We start from the raw sequence: 27,426 nt of genomic DNA on the forward strand, positions 1-27,426 counted from the left end.
ACTCAGAGAGTAATTGGCAAGCCCAGAAATGCCATCTTCGCAGAAAATATTTGACAAAAACTTGAGAATAAAAAGTACCAAAATTGAAGTATTTTAGCAAGGTTTCAAAATAGATGGCCTTATTATATTGAGTTTCAGGTTTTAATTTCAGCACTATATACCTGATTGAAGTATTTAATTAAAGTTTCATGTTGTTTCGCCATAATGTATTGAACGAATTGATCTTACTAATTTCGATGGTGAGATAGCTATTTTTGCTTCCAATCTAATTTTGCAATTCTCTGCTTAGTCTGTATCTGATTGGACTTTACAAGTATTTTGTGTTTGGTTAGCCTTGTGTTTGTGGTAGTAAAGTAGTGGTTAAGTTTTATAACCATTTTGGTACTGAGAGCTATCAATTGTAGGTACAAAATCTTTAAGATGGGTCATTATCTGTTCATTTTGAAGTGTACTGAAATTGAAAGTGTAACATTAATAGTAAAATATCTTCTTCTTTGATGAATTCTGAATGCACAATTACATTTAGAATCATGATCCACAAGTAAAGAAAAACCAGAATATAAATTAACAAGCAGCCATGGTTTGGATGGTGGATTTCATTTTCTGATTTGAATCATGCACTGTAACACAATATTGGTGATTGACTGATGGGTGTAAAATGTCTACAATGCCCAGTTTTATTTTAATTTTCCCAGATATTGCACCAGTATGGGAAGGTGCCGTTCAGCACAATGCGTCGAAGAAATTTGAGGTTGGGGGAATAGATTTGACTGAATTGTTTGCGCGGGAACTTCAGAAATCAAATCCTCAAATCAACATTGACCTTTCAACTGTTGAGATGTTGAAGGAGACATATGCATACACTTGTGAAGATCAGGAAGCATCTGAAAAGAAGCAGAGAACACTTCATACTGAAAAGCATACCCTACCAGATGGACAGGTATTGTTTATGAACAACTATCAATTTCTATCTGTTATCTTGACAATCATTTTACTGGATAGTGGTGTTATAGTAACCAGGCAAATTGGAGGTGTTCCTTTCTTGGCTTTATTTTGACTCAGTTCTGTTTCCATTCTTTAACTATTTATGTGTGTTATTTGTTCTTGTAAACTACATCCATGAAATTGTACACACACTCTAAAAATGGATTCTTTTCCATCACTGAGATACAGTGTGCTTACATTTCTCCCAAGGAATACTCTTTTCTAATAATAAGTAGGATAAATAGAATTGGGAAGCAAACAAAGAAACACAGATTGATTTCTAAAACTTGAGGATTTCAAGTAGTGTTCAAAACAAAGCAGTGTTATTGGCCTTGATTACTTTTACAATATACATTCACTTGTAGAAGAATGAGTTATTCTTCTGCATCTTTTATGGCTGTGTAGTTTTATAGAAGCAGGAGTGCATGGTACAAAGATATGAAACAGAGCCAATGGAAGAGGACTCCTGGTCTGAACAACAAAACTACCAGAGTTGAAGGTAGAAGATCCACATCAAAGAGTGCACTAATAAAACTCACACAGTAATTGTTACATTTCCTGCAAGGGTTTATGCAGCTGCAATTTCTAATATTTATAGTTTCTTAATGTTCTGAAGATGTAAGCAAAATAATCAATCAATGGGATAGTTTAGCTTTCTACGAATGTGCTACCAAGTAATCTGATCAAAATCTTGAGAATTACGATAACTTGATTCAGCAACAGTCAGCTGAATTGACTTAGCTTCCTGTTTTTCAGAAAAAACTGAATAATAAGCTTAGTGTCAAAGCAACTCATCATGTCATTGACATTGTTGGAATGCTCTAAATTCATTCAATCATCTAAAATCTTGGAGTGCAGCCCTGACCATAGTACAGCAGGCTAAGCTGCTGAATCATGAGACTTCTTCGGACGTTTCCAAGTATGAAATGTATTGGAATCAAATTTTGAGACGAATCTCCTATGGATACACATCTGGGACTTGTGTTTTTAAATGCTGAAATGTTCAGTGAATCTAGTTTGATCTTTTAGACATTTAAAGACTTGGACTGCTGATTAATGGACTTTGAGCTTATCTATCATGAGATTTTGGCTTGATCTTTTTGATACAAAAACTTGAATTTAAATTAGAATGATTTATTTCAAAATTTGAAATTTGCAATTGTTTTGTTTAGTATATGTATTGGCTGTCACAAGGTTTGCCGAATTTTCGGCATTAGGTTCAAAATTCGGCAAACTCATAAAAATAAAAATAAAATCGTATAAATTTGCTTTAAATTCGTACAGGTGAAAGGTAGCTCTTATTTAATGAACAAATTTATTTTATCGTAAGGATTTTAAGGTTTTTGGCAATTCCTTTCTAATAAATAAATGTTTTTTTGGTTAGTGAAGATGCATGAGTTTGGTAATCGTTTTTGAATGGTGGCTAGGGAAAATCAAGGGGACTGTGTTATGTTTCCGTGTAGGGTTTGGACTCTGCATTGCAACTTCTGCGAAATTGTCTATGTTGTTTTGCATGGTCGACCACCATTTTTTTGTATAGTCGCCATGCCATTGTTCTGCATCGTCATTCTCCGAGTTTGCTAGGAAATCATTGTTGCCATTCTCTTCACCAAATCAATTGCTTCAATCTCCAATCTAAAACTCTACCGTTTTCACGACCGCTTCAACAAGAGGGCCTGCATTTAATAATTATATTTGTTTTATTTGGTGGGTATGTGCAGGATCATGGTCAACCAAACTTTGGCCTTAAGTGGCAGTGAAAAACCAACAAATCAGGGTTATGCCAACTTGACACATAATTTTAAAGTGGTTCTAGACTTTATATCAAAAAGTTCTAAGAAAATAATTTGTAAGAAATTGAATCTAGTTTCTAAACTACTAGGCCTTATCTGGAGAAAAAAATATTTGATTCGTCAAAAGTTTGGATTTTAATGCAGTACTACAAAATTTTCAGGGTGAAAATAAAAAGTAGGTGTATGTCTGACCACCTTAATCAAAATCAAATGATAATATTTTTAAATATAATTATAGATATAAAAAGTAGACACATGCCTGACTGTGACGCATATTTTTGGGAATTTTTATTCCAAATAAAAAATTAATTATGAATTTTCCACTATACTGTTTTCAGAATTAAAAAATTCCCCTATTCGACCAGATTAACTAGTTCAAAAAAATTCAAAATTAATTTTTTTTCTTCTTATACTAGTCGAAGCATACAATGTGACACATCTTTTGGATTTCACAAATTTTATACGGTTTGAAAGTTATAGCCATTTTTCAATTAGTATGTCAATCAACACTTCGTAGCTAACTCCATTAGAAAATTAAGTAATAATTACTTAATTCATAATTTGACAAACATTATATCGATGGAAAGCTGAGAACATTCTCAAGAAACCTTTTTTCATCATATTTGGATGAAAAAAAAATCGTCAACTACATCGTCAAAGTCAGAAACACACAACACAAAAAAAACACGTTTTTGGGACGTTTTTGGCATTGACCATGGAGGGTTGGCATCCAAAGCAAAACCAAGCCTAATTGAGTACCTGTTCCCAAATCGGGTATCCATTCCCAAATCGAATACCCATTCTCAAGTCGGATACCCCTTTTTAAAAAAAAAAAAAAATTAATTTTTTTTTAATAATAGTATAACCCCTTTTTAGGATAATATTTTTTTTAAAGGCTTTAGGACCCTTAACCATACATATAATGGTTTCAAAGGAACAAAATGGGTTATAGGGTACCTTTTGACACTTTTTAACACATTCCATCACAATATGTGTGCTTATGGTTCCTGGGACCTGTAACCACATAAACGATGTGATCTAATGACCCAAAAAGGCCTTCGAATATCCTATGACCCTCTTTAACCCATTTGATGACATGAAGTGTGCTTAAGGGTCATAAGATACTATATTACCCCCTTCGGCTCGTTCGTACACATAATATATATTCCTAGGACCCATAGGAATGTATTTTCTTATTTAATGAGTCAGAAGGGGCCATAGGGAACTTTATAATCCCATTCAACCCATTCAAACACATAATGTATGTCTCAAACCCCTAAGAACATATGTGGTCCTACTCCTTTGGACCCATATAAATGATTATAATATGTCCCTAGGAGTCATAGGACACCAAGAGACATATGTTGTCATGAAATGTGTCGAAATGGGTCATAGGTTATTCTATTATCCTCTTCGACCCATATAAATGGTTATAATGTCCTTAGGGGTCCTAGAACCCCTAGAGATATATGTTATAATGGCATATGTCAAAAGGGGTCATAGGTTATCCTATGACCCCTTTCGAATCATATAAACGATTAGGATATGTCGCTAGGGATCCTAGGACCCCTAGAGACATGTTGTAATGAAATGTGTTGAAAGGGGTCATAGGTTATCCTATGACTCCTTTCGACCCATATAAACGATTATAATATGGCCCTAGGGGTCTTGGGACCCTTAGATACATATGTTGTAATGAAAAGTGTCAAAACGGTTCCTGTGAACCCATTCAATCCATATAAATGATTATAATGTCCCTAGGGGTCCTTGGACCCCTAGGGACATGTTATAATGAAATTTGTTGAAAGGGGTCATAGGTTATCCTATGACCTATGACCCCTTTTGACTCATATAAATGATTATAATACGTCCCTAGGGGTCCTAGGATTGCTAGAGACATGTTGTCATGATATGTGTCGAAGGGGGCCATAGGTTATCCTGTGACTCTTTTTGACCTATATAAATCATTATAATGTGTTCCTAAGGTCCTGAGACCCCTCGAGACATATGTTGTCATGAAATGTGTTGAAAGGGGACATAGGTTATTCTATGACCCCTTTTGACCCATATAAATGATTATAATGTCCCTAGGGGTCCCCTAGGGACATATGTTGTAATGAAATATGTCGAAAAGAGTCATAGGTTTTTCTATGACCTCTTTCAACCCATATAAATGATTATAATATGTTCCTAGGAGTCCTAGGACCCCTAGGGACATATGTTGTAATGAAACATGTTGAAAGGGATCATAAGGTTATCTTATGACTCTTTTCAATCTATATAAATGATTATAATATGTCCCTAGGAGTCCTAGGACCCCTAGAGACATGTTGTAATGAAATGTGTCAAAAGGGGTCATAAGTTATCCTATGACCCATTTTGACCCATATAAACAATTATAATATGTACCTAGGGGCCCTAGCAGCCCTAGAGACATGTAATGAAATGTGTCGAAAGGGGTCATAGGACATCTTGTGACCCATTTTGATCCATATAAATCATTATAATATATCTTTAAGGGTTTTACGACCCCTAAAGACGTATGTTGTAATGAAATGTGTCGAAAGGGGTCATAGGATTTCAACTCATATAAACTATTATAATATATCCCTAGGGGTCTTGGACCCCTAGAGACATGTTGTAATGAAATGTGTCGAAAGAAATTTCGACCCATATAAACGATTCTAATATGTTTCTAGGGGTCTTAGGACCCATAGAGACGTGTTGTCATAAAATGTGTCGAAAGGGGTCATAGGTTATCTTATGACCACTTTCAACCCATATGAACGATTATAATATGTCTCCAGGGGTCTTAGAACCCCTAGAGACATATGTTGTGATGAAATGTGTCGAAGTGGGTCATAACACATCTTATGACCCATTTCGACCCATATAAATGATTATAATGTCCCTAAGGGTCCTACGACCCCCAAAGACATATATTGTAATTAAATGTGTTGAAACCGGTTATAGGTTATCCTATGACCCCTTTCAACCAATATAAATGATTATAATATGTCCTTAGAGAGATATGTTGTAATGAAGTGTGTCGAAAAGGGTCATAGGATATCTTATGACCCCTTTCAACACATATAAACGATTCTAATATGTCCTTAGGGGTCCTGAGATCCCTACAGACATATGTTGTCATGAAATATGTCGAAAGGGGTCATAGGATACCCCTTTCAACCTATATAAACGATTCTAATATGTTCGTAGGGGTCCTGGGACCCCTAGAGACATATATGTTGTCATGAAACATATCGAGAGGGGTCATAGGATAACCCATATAAACAATTATAATATGTCCCTAGGGGTCTCAGGACCCCTAGAGGCATATGTTGTAATGAAATGTGTCAAAAGGGGTCATAGGTCATCCTATGGCCCCTTTCGACCCATATAAATGATGATAATATGTTTCTAAGGTCTTGGAACCCATAGAAACATATGTTGTACTGAAATGTTTCGAAAGGGGTAATAGGTTATTCTATGACCCTAACCTATGACCCCTTTCGACCCATATAAACAATTCTAATATATCCCTAGGGGTCTTGGGACCCCTAGAGACATGTGTTGTCATGAAATGTGTCGAAAGCGGTCATAGGTTATCTTATGACCCCTTTCGTCTCATAGAAACAATTATAATATGTCCCTAGGGGTCCTAGGACTCATAGAGACATGTAATAAAATGTATCAAAAAGGGTCATAGGTCATTCTATGGCCTTTTTCGACCTATATAAATGATTATAATATGTTCCTGGGGTCCTAGGACCCATAGAGACATATTGTCATGAATGTGTCGAAAGGGCTCATAAGTTATTCTATGACCTCTTTTAACTTATATAAATGATTATAATATGTCCCTAGGGGTCCTAGGACCCCTAAAGACATGTTGTAATGAAATGCATCAAAAGGGGTCATAGGCTTTCCTATGACCCCTTTCAACTTATATAAATGATAATAATATGTTTCCTAGGAGTCCTAGGACCCCTGGGGACATATGTTGTATTGAAATATGTCGAAAGGGGTCATAAGGTTATCTTATGACTCCTTTCGATCCATATAAATGATTATAATGTCCCTAGGGGTCATAAAACCTTTAGAGACATGTTGTAATGAAATATGTTGAAAGGGGTCATAAGTTATCTTATGACCCCTTTTGACACATATAAACAATTATAATATGTACCTAGGGGTCTTAGCATCCCTAGAGACATGTTGTAATGAAATGTGTCGAAAGGGGTCATAGGACACCTTATGACGAATTTCGACTCATATAAATCATTATAATATGTGCCTAGGGGTCTTATGACCCCTAAAGACATATGTAGGAATGAAATGTGTCGAAATGGGTCATAGGTTATCCTATGGCCCTTTTCAACCCATATAAATGATTATAATATGTCCCTTGGGGTCTTGGGACCCCTAGAGACATGTTGTAAAGAAATGTGTCGATAACCTATGACCCCTTTCGACCCATATAAACGATTTTAATATGTCCGTAGGGGTCCTGGGACCTCTAGAGACATATATTGTCATGAAATGTGTCAAAAAGGGTCATAGGTTATCCTATGATCCCTTTCAATCCATGTAAATGATTATAATATGTCCCTAGGGGTCCTAGAATCCCTAGAGATATGTTGTAATGAAATGTGTCGAAAGGGGTCATAGGACATCTTATGGCCCATTTCGACCCATTTAAATGATTATAATATGTTTGTAGGGGTCCTACAACCCCTAAAGACATGTTGTAATGAAATGTGTCAAAAGGGGTCACAGATTATCCTATGACACCTTTCAACTCATATAAATGATTATAATATTTCTCTAAGGGTCTTGGGACCCCTGGAGACATATGTTGTAATGAAATGTGTCGAAAAAGGTCATAGGATATCTTATGATCCCTTTTGACCCATATAAACGATTTTAATATCCTTAGGGGTCTTGAGACCCTTAGCGACATGTGTTTTCATGAAATATGTTGAAAGGGGTCATACGTTATTCTATGACCCCTTTCAACCCATATAAATGATTCTAATATGTCACTAGGGATCTTGCGACCCCTAGAGACATATATTGTCATAAAATGTGTCGAAAGGGGTTATAGGTTATCCTATGACCCTTTTTGACCCATATAAACAATTGTAATTTGTCCCTAGGGGTCCTAGGACCCCTAGAGACATATATTGTAATGAAATGTGTCAATGACCTATGACCCCTTTTGACTCATATAAATCATTATAATATATTCCTAGGGTCCTGGGATCCTCAGGGACATGTTGTAGTGAACTGTGTCAAAAGGACCTATGACACGTTTTGACCCATATAAATGATTTTAATATGTCCCTAGGGGTCCTGGGACCCCTAGAGACATATGTTGTCATGAAATATGTCGAAAGGGATTATAAGTTATCCTATGACCCCTTTCGACTCATATAAATGATTATAATATGTCCCTAGGGGTCTTGGGATGCCTAGACACATATGTTGTCATGAAATGTGTCAAAAGGGGTCATAGGTTATCTTATGACCCCTTCTGACTCATATAAATGATTATAATGTCTTTAGGTGTCTTGGGACCCCTATAGATATATGTTGTAATGAAATGTTTCAAAAGGGGTCATAGGATAATCTATGACCCCTTTCGACCCATATAAATGATTATAATATATTTTTAGGGGTCCTAAGAATCCTAGAGATATGTTGTCACGAGAGGTGTTGTAAGGGGTTATAGGTTATCCTATGACCCCTTTCGACCCATATAAATGATTTTAATATGTTCTTAGGGTCCTAGGACCCCTAAAGACATATGTTGTCATGAAATGTGTTGAAATGGGTTATAGGTTATCTTATGAGCCCTTTTGACTCATATAAATGATTGTAATATGTCTTTCAGAGTCCTAGACATATGTTGTAATGAAATGTGTCGAAATGGGTCATAGGTTAACCTATGATCCCTTTCGACCTATATAAATGATTAAAATATGTCCCTAGGGGTCCTAGGACTCGTAAAGACATATGTTGTAATGAAATGTGTCGAAAGTGGTCTTAAGTTATACAATGACCACTTTCAAACCATAGAAATGATTGTAATATGTTCCTAGGGGTCCCATGACCCCTAGAGACATATATTGTAATGAAATATGTCGAAAGCGGTCATAGGTTATCCTATGACCCCTTTCGACCCATATAAATGATTATAATATGTCCTTAGTGGTCCTATGACCCCTAGAGACATGTTGTAATGAAATATGTCGATTACCTATGACCCCTTTCGACCCATATAAACGATTCTAATATGTCCCTTGGGGTCTTGGGACCTGTAGAGACATGTTGTCATGAAATGTGTCGAAAAGAGTCATAGGTTATCTTATGACCCATTTTGGCCGATATAAATGATTATAATATGTCCCTAGGCGTCCTAGGACCCCTAGAGACATGTTGTAATGAAATATGTCGAAAGGGGTCATAGTTCATCCTATGACCCTTTTTGTCTCATATAAATGATTATAATATGTTCCTAGGGTATTGGGACCCCTTGAGACATGTTGTCATGAAATGTGTCGAAAGAGGTCATAGGTTATGCTATGATCCCTTTTGATCCATATAAATGATTATAATATGTCCCTAAGGGTCCTGAGACCCCTAGAGATATATGTTGCAATGAAATGTGTCAAAAGGGGTCATAGGTTTTTCAATGACCCCTTTCGATCCATATAAACGATTTAAATATGACTCTAGGGGTCCTGGGACCTCTAGAGACATATGTTGTAATGAAATATGTTGAAAGGTGTCATAGGTTACGCCTAGGGACATATTATAATAATTTATATGGGTCGAAATAACCTATTACCCCTTTTGATCTATATAAATGATTATAATATGTCCCTAGGCATCCTAGGACCCCTAGAGACATATGTTGTCTTGAGATGTGTCGAAAGGGGTCATAAGATAACTTATGACCCCTTTCGACCCATATAAATTATTATAATATGCTCCTAGGGTCCTGAGACCCCTAGAGACATATGTTGTCATGAAATGTGTCGAAAGGGGTCATAGTTTATCAGATATCGTATGACCCCTTTTGACCCATATAAATAATTATAATATGTCCCTAGGGGTCTGCAGGTCCCTAGAGACATAAGTTGTAATGAAATGTGTCAAAATAGGTCATAGGATTTCATATGACCTGTTTTGACTCGTATAAATGATTATAATATGTCCCTAGGGGTCTTGGGACCCTAGAAACATATGTTGTAATGAAATGTGTCAAAAGGAGTCATCGATTATCCCATGACCCCTTTCAACCCATATAGATGGTTATAATATGTTCTTAGGAGTCCTAGGACCCCAAGGACATATGTTGTCATGAAACATGTTGAAAGGGGTGATAAGGTTATCCTATGACTCCTTTCGACCAATATAAATGATTATAATATGTCCCTAGGGGTCCTATGACCCCCAAAGACATATGTTGTAATGAAATGTGTTGTAGGGGTCATAGCTTATACTATGACCCCTTTCAAACCATAGAAATGATTATAATATGTCCCTAGGGGTCCTATGACCCCTAGAGACATGTTGTAATGAAATATGTCGAAAGGGGTCATAGGATAGACTTAGGATCGACCCATATAAATGATTCTAATATGTCCCTAGGGGTACTGGGATTCTTAGAGACATATGTTGTCATGAAATATGTCAAAAGGGGTCATAGGTTATCCTATGACGCCTTTTGACCCATATATACAATTATAATGTCTCTTTGGGTTCTAGAACCCCTAGAGACATGTTGTAATGAAATGTGTCAAAAGGGGTCTAGGTCATCCTGTGGCCGCTTTCAACCCATATAAATGATTATAATATGTTCCTAGGGTCCTGGGACCCTTAGAGACATGTTGTCATGAAATGTGTTGAAAGGAGTCATAGGTTATCCTATGATCCCTTTTGACCCATATAAACAATTATAATATGTCTGCAGGGGTCTTAGGGCCCCTAGAGACATATGTTGTCATTTAATGGGTCAAAATAGGTCATAGGTTACGCTATGACCTCTTTCAACCCATTTAAACACATGATTTATGTCCCTAGGGATTCTGGATCCCCTAAGAACATATATTGTCATATAATGTATTTAAAGGGGTCATGGGGTACGCTATGACCCCTTTCGACTTATTTGAATACATGCTTTATTTTCCTAGGGGTTATATGACCGCTATCAACATATGTTATCATTTAATGGGTCAAAAGTTGTCATGGGGAACCGTGTGATTGCTTTCTTTCGATTCAAACACATGATGTATGTTCCCAGGGGACCTAGTACCCCTAGGGACATAGATGATGTGTTATAATGGGTAAAAGGGGTCATAGGGAATGCCATGACACATTTTGATTTATTACATGACAAAATACATTCATAGGGTTTGTTGGACCCCTAGGGAAATACATGTTATGTTCCAGTGGGTCGAATTGGGTTAAATGATATCCTATGACCCATTTCAACTCTTTACATGACAAAATATGATCTTGTGGGTCCTAAGATCTCTAGGAACAAACATGTTGTGTTGAAATGGGTTGAAAGGGGTCATAGGTCCCTTTCAATCAAATACATGACAATTTATGTTTGTAGGGATCTTAGGGCCCCAAGGGACATACATGTTATGTTTTAATAGATAGAAAGGGGTAATAGGGTATCCTATGATCCCTAGGGACATACCTCTTATATTTCAATGGGTAGATAAGGGTCATAGGGTATTCTATGATCCCTTTTGACACAGTACATGAGAACATATGTTGCTAGGGGTCCTAGGACCCTTATCATCATGTGTGTTGTGTTCCAATGGGTCAAATTTTGACCCATTACATGATAACATGTGTTGCTAGGGGTCCTAATACCCTAGGGCCATACATATTGTGTTCCAATGGGTCAAAAGGGGTCATCAGATACCCTATGACCCCTTTCAGCCCATTACATGACAACATACATTCCTAGAGAACGTATGTTGTCATGTAATGGCTTGAAAGGGTCATAAGATACTCTATGAACCCTTTCGACCCATTGGAACACACCATATATGTCTATAGGATCTTAGGACCCCTAGGAACATATGTTATCATGTATCAAGTCAAAAGGGATCATAGGATACTCCATAACCCCTTTTTACCCATTAAAACACATGATATATGTCCCTAGGCATCCTTTGGCCCTTAGGAAGATATGTTGTTGTATAATGGGTCAAAATGGGTCATAAGGTATCCAATGATCCATTTTAACTCATTGGAACACATGTATGTTCCTACGGGGACCCATAGGAACATACATCATCATATAGTTTATTAACTTAGGTTAGTAATATATATAATATATAATAATAATATATATATGATATATAGTTATATATAATAATATATAATAAGTAATAACTATAAATAAAATAATTATATAATAAATAATAGGAACATATATCATCATATAGTTTATTAACTTAGGTTACTAATATATATAATATATAATAATAATAAATATGATATATAATTAGGGTATCCCATGACCCATTTGGACTCATTGGAACACATGTATGTCCCTATGAGGACCCATAGGAACATACATCATCATATAGTTTATTAACTTAGGTTAGTAATATATATAATATATAATAATAATATATATATGATATATAGTTATATAAAAATATATAATAAGTAATAACTATAAATAAAATAATTATATAATAAATAATATTTTTATAAATAATAAGTAATAACTATATAAAATAATTATATAATAAATTATTATTATTATTTAATACTATATTATAAATTTTAGTAACTATATATAATAATTGGTCCAAAGCCCCCCCCCCCCCCCCCAAAAAAAAATTATGCTATAACTATATTATACTAGGACTTGATACAACTTAAAAATTGGTTTTTATCTACTAAAATATAAAAATTTGTAATATTATAAGTTTGTGTTTGTGTTTTCTTTATTTATTATTAGATTATTTCATTTTTATTAGTTTGTTCAAAACTTTAATATAATGTATATGGCATTAATATTTATGATTTTATTTTTTTAGTTTTAGTTCTGTTTAGAAATTAGTATAATCATTTATGTGTACTAGTCATAGTTTTATTTATTATTACATTATTTTTGTTATTTTTAATTTGTTTATAGTAAAGAATTTTTTTATTATTATTATAGTTTTAATTTTTTTTTTTATAGTTTAGTAGTTTTGTTTTGGTTTTAAAATTTAATTTTTTCTTTAAAATATTTTTTTTCTTTTTTTAAGTCTAATAAAATTATTCTTGTTTGGAGATAATTATAGTAGAATTTAACATTTGTTTATTTCGCATTGTAGAGTTTAAAACAATTATTTGATATATATTGTTGAAAATCTAATATTGTATTAAATTTTTTTTTTTCAGTCTAATTTTATTTGTAGTTAAACAAAATAGATCTTAACATGCACTTATTTTGCATTATAGAGTTTAAAATGATTATTTGATATATTTTATGTTAATGTTTTAAAATAAATATTGTGGAGAGGTTTTTTTTATAGGTTTGAATTGAAATGTTGGTTGCATTGAACTCATTCACTACTTTGCATAAATATTCACCGGTACCATGAATAACAAGAATTAATTCCATGTTTTTTCATTAAATCGTCTCTACAAAGTTACAAACCCTCCCATGGCTAGGAATGAATATCATATATTTATATTTTGTCTATAGTTATGCAAGGCAAATTTAATGTCGAACATTTTTTTCAATTTTTTTGCTTTGTCAAACTTCATCCGAACTTCATGGCTATCGAACTCAAACCTTGTGACTTAGTGTATTGGTATATGACAACTAAATTTAACTCTATTTTTTAGCTACATAAATTTATATACATAGACATTACACACACATAGATATACATACATATGTATATTATATATGCACACACACACATTCAAGCCGAATCGACCCTCTTTAGTCATGAACTCTGGACACGAAATGATTCTGAATCAGAATTCAATTCGAGTCCCGGTGGATACATAAAGGGCTCTCTCTCTCTCTCTCTCTCTCTCTCTCTCTCTCTCTCTCTCTCTCTCTCTCTCTCTCTCTCTCTCTCTATATATATATATATATATATATATATAAGCCAAATCAGCCCTCTGCAGCCATCAACTCTGGACATGATATGATTCTGAATCAGAATTCAATTTGAGTCCCGGTGGCTACACAAAGGGCTCATTATTTTTCAACCTTCTGTTGTATCAGACAAAATGGAAAAATCCTAAAACTTTTTCATGGTATCATTTTTATGTGGGTGTATATCACATTGCTTCATCTATTTTTATGTTGCGGTTGTATTTTTATGGGCTTCCACTGTAAAATACGGTGGTTGTATTTCCACTGGCTTCCACTATATTTTCATCGGCTGCGACTATGATGGGATAAATGTTGCCTCTTGCTACAACTTCTTCCTGAAAAATGCTGTTTGAACGAATGTGTGTTGCTTCACAAGGTAGGGGCTACATTTGTTGAATTTCTTCTATAAAATTTAAAATAATAACATTAAAGTTTTAGTTTTAAACTTCAAAAATTAAAACTAAATTTTTTAGATCCTAACATAAATAAATGATTAAATATAATTATATAATCTCTTTTTTTATAGATTTTGATTTTTCTAATATTTCTCACATTCTATGTTAATAGGAAATACTAAAAGCTGTTATTTATTAAGCATTTTTAATTTCAAAATTCAAATATTACTAGCATATGCATCAAAGGAAGATGCAACAGTGAGGCTGATAGTAATATCTAGGAAGTACAAATGAGTGTAGTAATAAATATTTATAAATTCAAGATCACAATTCTATTAATATAACAATAACTACTTAATTATATTCATAAACACCTTTTAGGCTTTTATACAATAAGTATTCTATTAAATCATTTAAAAAAAGTAAGTATTCTATATAAAATCTAAATAATGACAACAAATTCTTAACCATTATGGTAAACTTACTCTTAATGAAAATCAAAACCTAATTTCAACTTTAACTCTAAACATGACACTAATCCCAACTTTAATTATTGGAAATGTCTAACCTTAGTACAAAAGACATATCACCATCAAGATCAAATGTAGCCATTCTACTTTATGAATATTTAAATTAAGATAAATTTTTTTCTTTTCATTATTTAAACAATACAAACAATATTATTATCACTACTTGTCAATACTACAACTCTATTTAATAGCAAACCTAGGTGATAAGAATTTATAGAAGACCAACCAAGGGAAAAAAGATTAATTTCCAATTGTTTGTTTTAAGGAGCTAACTGAACCAAGTAATGCCAGCCAAAATATTTAAAGTGATTAAAATTGTTTTTCCCTCAAGATGACTCCCTTTTCAATAAAACCAAGAATGCCTTTAAGAGGGGATTATCTCCAAGGAAGGGATCATAGAGAAAAGGGGAACCTAGAATTCAGGAACAACGATCTGGTATGAGAAACAACCAACAAAAATCGGGTAAACAAAGAACAATACAATTCTTGACCAAGTACCTCGTCAATATGAAGTGAGTTGTATACATAAACAAGGGCAATGACGACCAAGAAAAATAATTATTAGCATATTATTAGCAAGGTCGTGATTAACTATGGAAGGAGTTATCCCTTGCAAACTGAAGCATAAGCTGACCTATAGACTCTAAAATGACATATAAATCTGAAAACCTATAGGAAATGTCCAAATAGAAGTTAATCCAGAGAAGCAGGATAGAATACTACCCTCCAACAGAAGGAGAAATTGAATAGTCTCAAAAGATGACAAATTAAAAATGATGGAGGGGCCATGGCCATTGCGATTGTTAGCCAAAGACAACAATAAGTAGTGATATCTTCCAAACCATCGCACTCTTGAACAATCACTGCATTCGTTCTGTAATCACTTCTCAAACCCACCATAAACATCTTCAGCCTCGTGGGCATTTTTGGCCTTATTTGACTGCAATATGACCGTATTCAAGGCATACATCAAGGCAGTACTGTAATTATTTCAAGGTAATAGGGAGGACTCAGGCCATAAAATGGATCATTAATTGTTGTGGGTGATCGAGGTAGGAACAAAAGCATGGGGGGTGTGGAAGGAAATGTCACAGGTCTGGGAACAATTGGAGATGGGAAAGGTTACCACCTACTTGGAAAGGTTCCATGCTTTCAACCCTAAAGCTACTATGGAGCTTTTTAGGGGTTGGAAAAACTACAATGCTTCAATGTATGGCGTCTCCTACCCTCTTAACACCTAGCTCATTTGAAAAATCTTTGGTTTGCTGAATGAAAGCTTGAAAATATTGAAAGAAAGGAAAATCATAGAAGAGGCACTCCAGAAGTTTCCCAAGGATGAGGTGGAGAAGAAAGCTTTGGTAAAGGTGGGTAGCTTCTTATCCAATAAACAAATCAGGCCTATTTCTGGTAGTGTGGTAAGCTGTGTTAGGGCATGCTTTACCATAGATAGCAGGAAGAAGAGGGTTCATTGCTTTAATTTTGTATTTCTCAATCATTTTCGTTATAGGGACAAAATTCCTTTCCTCTATTACATCCCGAATTCCTTGAATAGGAGTGTGGTTAATCATAAGAAGAAAGCCCCTTACCCTATCCTCCATGAGGACCTTATCCTGTTATTTGTAGATTATTGTAAAGCCAGGATACCTAGTGTCAACCTGAAAATCAAAAAAGAAAGTGGGTTGGGGAGCAAGAGTAAAACCCCTATTTTTGGTAAAAAGACCTTTGTTGTAGACAATGATGACATAGGGATGGGCACGGGGGAAGAAGAAGATGCCACCTCTAAGGACACGAAGGAGAAAAGGGTCTCTATCGATTTTTGGGGAGAAAGGGGGAAGGTATGGAAACTGGGGATGAAATTGAGATCCCCTCCGCTAAGAAACAAAAATATCATGTCGATGTTGCTAAAGATCACTAGGCAGTTAGCAAGAACATTCAGGGCCAGAATAACAAGTGGGATAAAAAGCATAAGGAGGAGGCACTCCCTGAGAAAGTTACTAAAGATGTTAGGGACGCCGATTCAATGCTAGAAATGAATGACAAAATCAAGGAGAAAGCTCAGGTTACTGTCGCATTTGATACTTGGTTATATAACGAAATAAGCTCAATCAAAAAAATGGTGGAGCAAGAAAAGGATTTGTAGAATGAAGTGGAGGAAAGGAAAAGATTGGATTGTGCCATCCCGAGTCAACTACAGGAGATGAAAAAAGTGATACAGGATAGCGATAGGAAAATTCACTCCTATGTTCAAAAGATCATGGGCAAAGGCAAGTTTGATTTTAAGGGGATTGAGCTTAAGGTAAACCTTAGTTGTAAAGACAAAGACCAAAAGGAAGAGGCAACTGAGGGCCGAGGGAAAAGGAAAAGTGGACGGTTGAACAAGAAGAAAGCGAAAATTGGTCAGAAGAGCATTGAAGAGGACCCTCAGGTAACAGAGTTTCAGGTGGCAAAGGCTCTTAAGGAGCTGCGTGTCAGCCGACTGGATGGTCCCGACGGTGTTTCTGTAGCCGACAGAATGATTGTCGTCGGTGTTTTGTATTTTGTAGCCGACGGTAAATAGTTTGTAGCGGACATAATGTTTGTGGCCGACGGACTCCTCCGGGAAGGTTCGGCGGATAGTATTTATATCCCGTCTGGGATCATTGTAAATCATGGATCTTATCTTATCAAGCATAATGTAATGTTTGGCATATGCGAATATAATTCTGCTATTCTGTTCCATTGTTTGTATGCGTTGATTTCTTTACTAATACGGTACACATTTGGCGGGAGGTGCCCCGCGGGCACCTGGCCGCGGGAGGTGTTCCGCGGACCTCCTTCGCTGAAGGTGCCGCGCGGGCACCTGTCCATGGGAGCTGTCCCGCGGACCTCCTCCGTGAGAGGTGCCCCGTGGGAACCTGTCCACGGGAGGTGTTCCGCGGACCTCTTCCGCGGGAGGTGCCCTACGGGAGGTGTTCTGCGGACCTCTTCCATGGGACGTGCCTCGTGGGAGGTGCTCCGCGGACCTCTTCCGCGACAGGTGCTCTATGGGCACCTGTTCGCGGCAACCTGTTCGGAGGTCCTCTTTCCGCAGGTTATTCACGCTGTTTTCAGGCTCGAAAGCTCGTGTTCGATTCCCTCCTTTAACTCACTGCCGCACTCTGAGTTCCATGCGGGTTGTCTCTCCTTCTTGTTTGATCTGCCGTGGAATAATTTTTTGTCTTATTTGTGGAGGTCGGATTCAAGATTCCTCCTGTGGTTATCTGCTTGTCAGAGGTCGAAGGTCGGTGGGAAAGGTGTGCTTGGTTACGGCATAATTTTGTTGGCCTCTTCCACGGGGTAACAGGCGGAGGAAATTCAAAAAAAAAAAAAACGATGACAGATTCAAATTGTTGAGAATGAGTTACAGATGATGCCAAAGGAAAGGGGATGCATCCGTGGTTGCCAGAAAGAGTGTAGAATTGGCAGAAAATGACAAAGATGGTGTGCTCTATGCATTTCTGTGTGGGTTGCGAAGTGCTAATTTGGTCTTGGCGGCGAGGGGCGTTGCCCCTCGACCCCGCCGAGGGCGTTGCCCCCAAGACCCCCAGTCGTTGCAAATATCAGTCGTGGGAGTCTGACTAGTTGAGAAGAGTTGAATTGTTGCAGGCATGGACTTTCTGTGTACCAGAGGCACTGGGAGTAGGTGTTGGCCAGGAGGTTGTCTTGGTGGATGCGTAGAGAGCTCGAGAGGAGCTAATCATCCAGTTGGAGGCAGTGCAACGACACTTAGCTCAGTGGACCCAGTGTTGGAAGCAGAGAAAGCACCACAGGTGGCTATCAAGGTTAGCTTGAGGAGATAGTATTGTGTTAGCAGAGGCTACAGATGTAACGGGATGAATGTGGAAGTGATGTGACAGAAGCAGATTTTTTGTTGTAGTCACTCTGCTAATGTATTTTGTTTGTTAATTTGTTTCAGATATTTTGTAATTGTCGTCCGGAGACGACTTTTCTTTTTGGAGGGGATGGTGTCAGCCGACTGGATGGCCCTGGCGGTGTTTCTGTAACCGGCGGAATGATTGTGGTCAGTGTTTTGTATTTTGTAGCCGGCGGGTAAATAGTTTGTAGCAGACATAATGTTTGTGGCCGACGGACTCCTCCGGGAAGGTTCGGCGGATAGTATTTATATCCCGTCTGGGATCATTGTAAATCATGGATCTTATCTTATCAAGCATAATGTAATGTCTGGCATATACGAATATAATTCTGCTATTTTGTTCCATTGTTTGTATGCGTTGATTTCTTTACCAGTACGGTAAACACTGGCATAAAGTAGGTTTTTGTTGTCGTTCTGTCTTCTTCTGGTTTTTGTTTGGTTCTAGTCACTAGTCTTTTTGTATTGCTGGATCTGTAAGTAGGGATGCTGGTTTTGGTCAATGCTTATTTTTTTTCTAGCATAGTTTCGAATTTTGGACTTTAATGTCTTAATATTCATGCAACTTGATACTTATTGGGTTTTAGGTCCTTGTAAAACCGTCTTTTACCTTAATCCCCCAAAAAAAAACAATCTATATATGCATCAGCCCCATAAGTCAAAGTATATACAAGTATTGTGGACCAAATAATTGTGCAAGATAACTATTGAGAAAAGGGTCTTTAGGGGAAGAAGTCTCTTGCAAATCATAGTGATAAGAACATTATTCTGACAATTTGAAGAGTTTTGATTGGGGTCATTACATTGTTTCCAAATAAAATAGCCTGTTTATCATTCTTATTTTTCTCCATAATACTTCTAGTCATCACGCCTTAAAAAATATGCATCTCTATTTTAATCCCTTAAAAATTTAAACAGATAAAGGTTCTTTAATGCTGACATTATATATTGCCGTCGTTAGGAATGTGCCAACCCACTTGCAACCAAGTGAAGAATCTATAGTCGTCAAGCACAAAAAAAGGATAAATAAATGAATCGGTTTCTAGGAGAAACAAGCATCTAAATTTGATGATGACAGAGTAGCTGCAGCTGCCAAGCACAAAGAAATGTCACCCGAAAAAGATTAATTGCATACTCATTCATGGACAAGGGTTGAAACTAAAGCCCCATTCAGTTACACCACAAGCTTTCCTCTTAAATCCTCAGCACATGTAAAATCATCTAGCGCCGACCACTTCTGACATTGCAGCAATAATGTTGAAATGCTGACTAGCCTTGACATCAATGATGCGATATTCAACAAAGGATGCATGATCTACTGGCTTAGGACATGCAAACTTTATCTTCTAGTATTTATATCATCTCAGTGTCAAAATACTTCTTTGACTATAGTAGCAGGTATGCAATTTTTTCGTTTATGACTCTTTGACACACCCTAAAAAATGCACTGTCTGGTACATCAACCAAGTTCTCTACTTTCATTTATTTTCTATGTTCCCAAAGTGTTTACCGGATGGGGATGCTAATACGGCAGGGAAAACATTTTGGCAATGGAAGGTAGAGAGAGATATAGATTCTGGAAGTAATTTGTTTCTTTCCGTAAGCCGGAATTCAGCAACTATATAGTAAAGGGTGCTCAACCAGAGCTGTTGATCTCAAATTTCTTCAGTTTAATGAAACACAGTATAGTAGCAACAATATAACATACACTGTTAGGATGATGTCAGGTGATGTTTATTGAAGCTTTCTTGCCATGATGTCAGGTGATGTTTGTTGAAGCTTGCTTGCCAACCATACTCGAAAACAATTGTTTGTTTGCACTTCTCACAACCTACCACACTGTACCAGCTGATGGTCAGTGGATCTTTAATCTCTTTTGTAACTGACATAATACCGGTCTCTGATACCATATCAAGGATTTTGAAGTTTGAAGACTTTTTTGAACAATAAAACCCGAAATCCAAATTATTATTGTTAATGCTAACTGGTATAAACTTATATCATTACCTATCAGCCAGTATTATGATATATTTATTGCTGTTATACAACAGTTGTTGCTGTCACTGCCATCTTCATTAATTTAATTGTTGTTAAAGTAGTATCATGATATATTTATTGCTGCTGTTATAATGCTGTCAGTATATACATAGCAGTTATTTTCTTAATGCTATGAACAATTCTTTGTAAAACATTATAACAGTTGGTTCACTATACGCTATACGGGATCCTGAGCTGTCCCTGGAAAGGTTGAAGGACAGGAATGGGGGTTTGAGTTGTGGGGAGTTGTCTCTGTTTAATCCAACTTATTTTTCTATGGCTTAGTTGTTGTCGTCACTTTAATCTTCAACAAGACATGTCTTCTTTGTGTTGCCTTCATTGCATCTAATCTGGCTATAATTCCTCTCAAAATTTCTGCTATATCAAGAGCCCTATGTGCTCCCTATTGTCCTCTGAGTGCCTACCTTCTCCTCTCAGCTTGTTGCAGTTGCGAATCTCCACATGCACTCACAAAAAAATGCTAAAGCTTCTTCAAGACACAACCTAACAAGAAATCATGTTCCAATACCACTCAGTATAGTCTAGATCAGGGTTACTCATAAAGATAACCTAGCAGCCTATCAAAACTCAAATGACAACCACACATGCTACCTGGAACAACAATTAGATTAACTTGCATTAAAATATAAAAGTTTCCTTAAACGGTTTATAAACTTAGACAATGAAAACCCTAGCCATCTTAAACTGTGAAATGCTGAAAGTTAGATTTGTGCATGGATGGATAAACTGTTTGATATTTTGATTTCTTTTTTTTGGTTGTTCACTTTCTGTTCTCCCCTGCTTCTCCTCCATTTTCCTTATTTAGAATGGTTGACATGTCCTTTTCCATTTTGTAAGAGTGGATGGGTAATGATATCAGACAAATGGAATGTTCAAAGCTGTAGGATAGAGAATGATCTTTGAAATTTTTATCATATTGAGTGTGACATGCAACCTCCTTTGTGTTTGACATGTGCGGTCTAGATTGGGATGCATAATTATTAATTAATAACCACCTAATGTAGCAGCCTAACAAAACTCAAACAACACTCACACACGCTAGCTGGAACACCAATTCTATTAAAATAGAAAAATCTGCCTTAATATTACTGAGGAATGACATAAATCTATTGTTTGCATGGACAGACAAGCTCTTTTCTATCTTTTGGACAAAATCAGGCATGGTGGCCTAGAGAATGAATTTCCTCATGGTGTACACTTTGACCTTGCAGAATAATGACTTCTGCTTCTAGATGGGCCGGGAAGGCCCATGAAATGCTGTCATTCATGATTTTTCTTCTGTCCTAAATGAATTCACTTGAAATCATGTTGTATTTTAAATAGTGGACGAATGTTTGACAAAATATCTGACGAACCCCCACCAATGAACTGTGAGATACATTGTCATTCAAAGAAGTTGATCTAGGAAAGATGAAGATACATGTAGAGATCCATAACATCAAAATACCTCTGTCAATTGTCTTTTGCATTAGCTATAGAAATTGTCTAATTATTGTGTTGATGAAGTGATACAACAAATCTTGCTCCTGAAAATGCTATGTATACCTTGCAGATGAGTGAAATATTGATGATGCAGAAGTTAGACATGGGCTGTTTGTTGAAGATATTGCTGCAGATGTGATTTACAAGTTGCCGCGGACTGAATTCATGTTGCTACCAAAGATGACAATAGAGTCTACAAAAGTAACTTGTATTTCCTTGTAGAGGGTTGTACATTGCTGCAGAATTTGTAATTTTATTATTTGATGCTGATGAAGTCAGCTAGAACATTTCCTGGTCTCTGATTTGGCTAAATTTTCTATTTCACCAGAATGACTCACAAAACCAAAATTTTCCCTCAAGCTTGGTCAGATCTTGTCAGAAGTTTATATAGGATTTTAGAGTTATTGGTCAGCATGAATGTGTCTTTTTGTTTAGAGCAATTCATATTATACAAAACTGCTGAGCTTTTAATTTGTAACCCACCATTAAATTTGTAAATAAGTTTAAGATCCATAATCTTTGTTTGTAAACAAGAACTTTGTCAGCTTGTGGCAAGGGTCTAGCCATGATATTTGAGTGTATCTGTTTGCATGTGTGCCACGTCGGTATTTGCTTCCAACATTCTATCCACGGGTCCATGCATAGAAGCAAAAATCTCAAAAATTCCCAATTATACTTGAGTTTTTGTGAATCAGTCCTATGGACGATTCCTCCCTGTCATGTCCCCTATTTAAGAATCCTATTATAATATGCACCTCTCAAATAAATATTTAACAGTAAATAATAATAAGTAATGGCAATAAAATATAAAAATGAATAAATGCTATAACTATAATAAGTTATAATATAAAATAATATATTTTTTTATTTAAAATATAAATATAGTATTTTAAATACATAAATATAAATATAATTAATATTATTATTTAAATACTTAAATAATGCTGTTATTTGAATTAAACACTGCTAGTATGAAGAGACACAATCTCTTAAGAACAAATCGGTGTCCTGGGGACAGCTGAATATATACAAATTAATACATTCCTTTCTCCATTAACCAGAAAAGATGAGAAAGAAATAGGAAATAAAACGGAGCATTACCAATTTCAATATACCTAGGTTATACGTAGCACATAGCTACACATGGAGAATCGTTGGGTACTGCAGAAGATAATGGGAAGGAAAAAAACATACAGCCAGCAATTATATATATTATCGAATCAGTATTTCCTAAAATCTACAGTTCTAATAATACATCTACCCACTTATCATCAAAAAATTTCTTTATTTCTTCTTCCATTCCATATCCAGGTCAGCAAACAGGGAACAAAACAAAAGACAAATGGGAGCAGTAACCAATTAAGAACAGGACAAACATTCTAGTCAGAAAGTTAAACCAATCAACATCTTCCCCAAATACTCAGTCAGCACATTATGTAATTATAAGGGGAATATATCAAAGACAAGAGATATAGGGAAGTACAATGCAACAAGACTACATTGGACTGCTCTACATATATCTATATGTAGCATAGAACTGAGACTTGGACCCGACCTTGACTCGGCAAGGGTAACTCGACTCGTGAACCGACTTGGACTAGCCCATGACTCGGCAGTGACTTGTCAAGGTGACAAAACCCTTGAAATTTTAGACCTTTTTTAGGATTTAAAGAACATTCCATGCACCCATTATTGAATGAAGTTTAAAGACACAATAATATCATGAAATAGAAGGTAATTTGATCATATGCATAAACATACATTGATTACATAAGTATAAAAGTAAATTGTAGCCGAAGGAAATAGCAAACATAGATATATAAAATCCATGAAACCCATCACATCAATACTCATCATTAAATGTTCCAAACATATGTAAAGTTAAACAAAAAGTTAAAACAAGTCTATAGCTGTGGCTCCTAGTCCTTATCCTCATCCTCATCCTCAGCCTTAGCCTTAGAAAAATCTATATTATGCCTCCTAGTAAGGCGTCTTAGGTAGGTTCTGGATGACTAATTAGCCATAGTCTCTTCCTGTGAGGTGCCACTAGGATCAGTTGTAGTCTCCGCCTGTGAGGTGCCGCTAGGAACAATTGTAGCTCTTTGCTCCTTTGCTGCCATAGCCACGACCTCGTCCTCTTTGTCTATATGGTCAACCCACTCTAGGTTCTCAACATTGAAGACATGATTAGTAGCCTTAGAAGCCTTGAGATTATTCATTCTCTCCATAGATAACTTGTTATGCCTCTTCGAGTGGATGTGTTTGAACATGCTCGAGTTGCACTCACATCTAGAAGCGCTACATGGCTAGCTCAATATGCGGATGGCGATTTGTTGAAGGTTTTTGGTTGAAGGCCCAAACATTTTCCACCATCTATCTGAAAAAAGGAAAAGAAAAAAGATTAGTTTCATTTCCACCTTTAAAGCTAGAAAGTTAGAAACTAGATTAAAAATCAATATGCAATGTGCATAAGCTGCAATTTTGTACCACCTTCTTTGCAGATTTGGGTTGCAAAAATGGGCCTTGATGCATTACTATAGGCATCCATCTCAAGCAATGTATCTGTGTAATTAGTGGCCATCTTCGATATCACAATGTATAGGCCACTTAGAACCTCCTCATTTGCCTTGAAATCATCACAGAAACGAAACACCAAATTTAGGTATTAGGTTGCTGCATGGATGGGTCTATGAAGCTGATTTTGCCATCTCCTATCAATTATGTCCCAAATGGGGTCATACTTGTCCTCAACTCCTACATATTTGGCTCTAATGGTCTCCTTGGCCCTATCCATGCCCTCATATATGTAGCCCATAGCTGGCTTCTCCCTGTCAGCAACTCGTAGGAGGGCTACGAGGGGCTCAATGACCTACAAAACAGTTAAACAAAATAAAATTGTGTGGATGAAAATATGATCATTAAAATATGAAACTTTGTAAAGTTGCAAAATGAAAATAAAACAAAAATATGCATAAATTGTAAGGACCAACCCGTCCGTAGAAGAGAATAATGGATTTACTAGAAGAGTGATAATAGTTCAACAAGGAATTCACAACACATTATTATTATTATGGATTACTCAAGAGATGAGTCCATATGGGACTTAATTTCGTTTAGCCATCTGGGCTCTTTTGTCTAGGGCACCAAATTGGTAAACCCTTCAATTTACAATAACTAGAAATAAGCAATTTTTTTTTCAAAGGTCTTCTTCCATCCATTCAGGATGTTTCTTGTTGGGACAGGATTATAAATGTACTCTGATCAGAATTTATTCACCCTTCCAGACCATTCGGATCCGGGGTCGCTTGCTAGAATTTCACAACTAGTCCTACGGGTGTGCTGAGGTTCTAAGAAAGGTTAACATAAATCTGCACCTTTCCTTGGATTTTGGGCATACAACTAGGCATTAGATTACCAAGAGTTTCTTAAGTCCTATACCCCCTCTTGGGTTTTGGGCATCCGACTAGGTATAGGTACCTTCTTGAGAATCCTTTTTGTTTTTTAAGTTGTGTTTAAAATTTATAATTTAAGAAAGGCTAAGTAACCACAAAATCTATGTCCAAGGTATATGTGCTCTGAAGGTATCTTTCACTTTCCAGGTTGCCTACATACCCGTATCCACGGGATCAAGACACCAATGGAACACGCACTCGCTAACAATATGTAGTTTTGTTTGTACTAAGATTGATGCAACTACTATGGAGACGACCCTTTTCGGGCTTGATTCATTTCCGAGTAGTTCTTTGCCATCATACACCCACTCGGGCGAATCAAGCAGTAAGCCATACTATCTTTCCTAACTTCAAACTAAAATTTTGTTCCAAAACATAGTTATATTGTGTGAAGAGTTTGCCTATGTGCTCATGCCCTACTCCTTTCCATTATCATTTCCAAAGCTCGTTCTTTCCTAATTTTTCTTAATAGTTCAGCATGGTTTTATTGATTTCATATCCAGAGTTTATCAACTGAAAGTTTTCGTTAAGCTGAAGGTGATACAACATATATTATTATCTTTAAGGTTTTAATTCTCAACAAACCAAATTCACCTATTTCAGCTTCAACTGGTTATAAGTTCAAATGCTATTAATGACAGAAAACAAATTCAGAGTTTTGTTCTTTCCCAAGAGATTTTAAACAGCTTGGTGTTGAGGTTTTAATTCAAATTAGGAGGTTATACCCAGAATTTGTTTGCTGTATACACATTAAAATTTTTCAGATTTTTATTTTTATCAACTAATAATGTATTAACTAAAATTAATCCTAGACTTTTATACAGTCTATAAATAAAATAAAAAGCTAGAACCTCAAGTTAGTAAACTGATTGTTATTCTATGAACAAAATCTTTTTATGGAAAACAACTATCATTTTCAGAACTTTCCCTGAATTAAAGGGACTGTCATAAGACCATTTCCAGCAAACTGATTGATTCATTACAATAGTGATATATGATGCACAGTTCATATTTAGACAACTTACAGCCCATAATTAGGGTGTAGCAGGGCGCAGTACTTTTCTTATAGCTTCCAGTCAATCATTTATAACAATAGGACATTCTATCAAGCAATTGGCATTCCTCTATTATCATTCTTGAGAGTACCACTATAGTTCTCAAGTTAACTAAATATTATAATAGAGAAGACATTAATAAGAACAGGTATTTAGACCAATAATTCTTTTTTTTTTTTTAAGAAGTTAAAGAAAAGAATACAGAAAAATAACTAATTACTTTTAGAATCATACACCGGTTTCCAGAATCCTATATAGACTGAAATGGAAATAGCTCAAATTAATTTATCATAAAAGTAACATGAATACCTTTCTTCCACATATTTTTCAGATTTACTAAATACTGGTGAAATTTCCATTTCAGGCTTTGCAAAAAGCACAAGGAGCAAACAAAAGCAACTAGTTATCTTATTTTCTAAGTTTTAGAGCTGAAACAAAAATCATTACTCAGTTATCTTAGTTTCCTCTAAATTCTAATCTTTTCCTACATCTATAGCTACAAAATTTGAATTCAAATAAACATATATTTTCTAGAAATCATGAGTGCATATGCAATTTTTTTAATGTAATTTTCCCAGCTATCCAGAATGTTAACACAAAACAAGGTAATCCAAATCAGTTTAACCCCAAGTGCCTCAACTAGTATTT

General features: G+C 35.8%; 1 protein-coding gene across 2 annotated transcripts in view; it reads left to right on the forward strand.

Moving 5' to 3' along the window:
* The window catches only part of LOC149552088 (actin-related protein 7-like), a 212,476-nt gene that overhangs the window by 101,352 nt on the left and 83,698 nt on the right, over positions 1-27,426 (forward strand). For both annotated transcript variants that reach the window (XR_016352859.1, XM_089787559.1), the window contains exon 4: positions 696-940. Coding sequence is in view for 1 of the 2 variants with exons in the window: in XM_089787559.1 (XP_089643685.1) it covers positions 696-940 (245 nt within the window). In the remaining variant the exon portion in view is untranslated. The remainder of the gene's footprint in view (positions 1-695; positions 941-27,426) is intronic.

The sequence above is a fragment of the Cupressus sempervirens genome, chromosome 6 (assembly GCF_028749045.1).
Source record: "Cupressus sempervirens isolate cs-2001-9-10 chromosome 6, ASM2874904v1, whole genome shotgun sequence".
Lineage (NCBI taxonomy): Eukaryota > Viridiplantae > Streptophyta > Pinopsida > Cupressales > Cupressaceae > Cupressus > Cupressus sempervirens.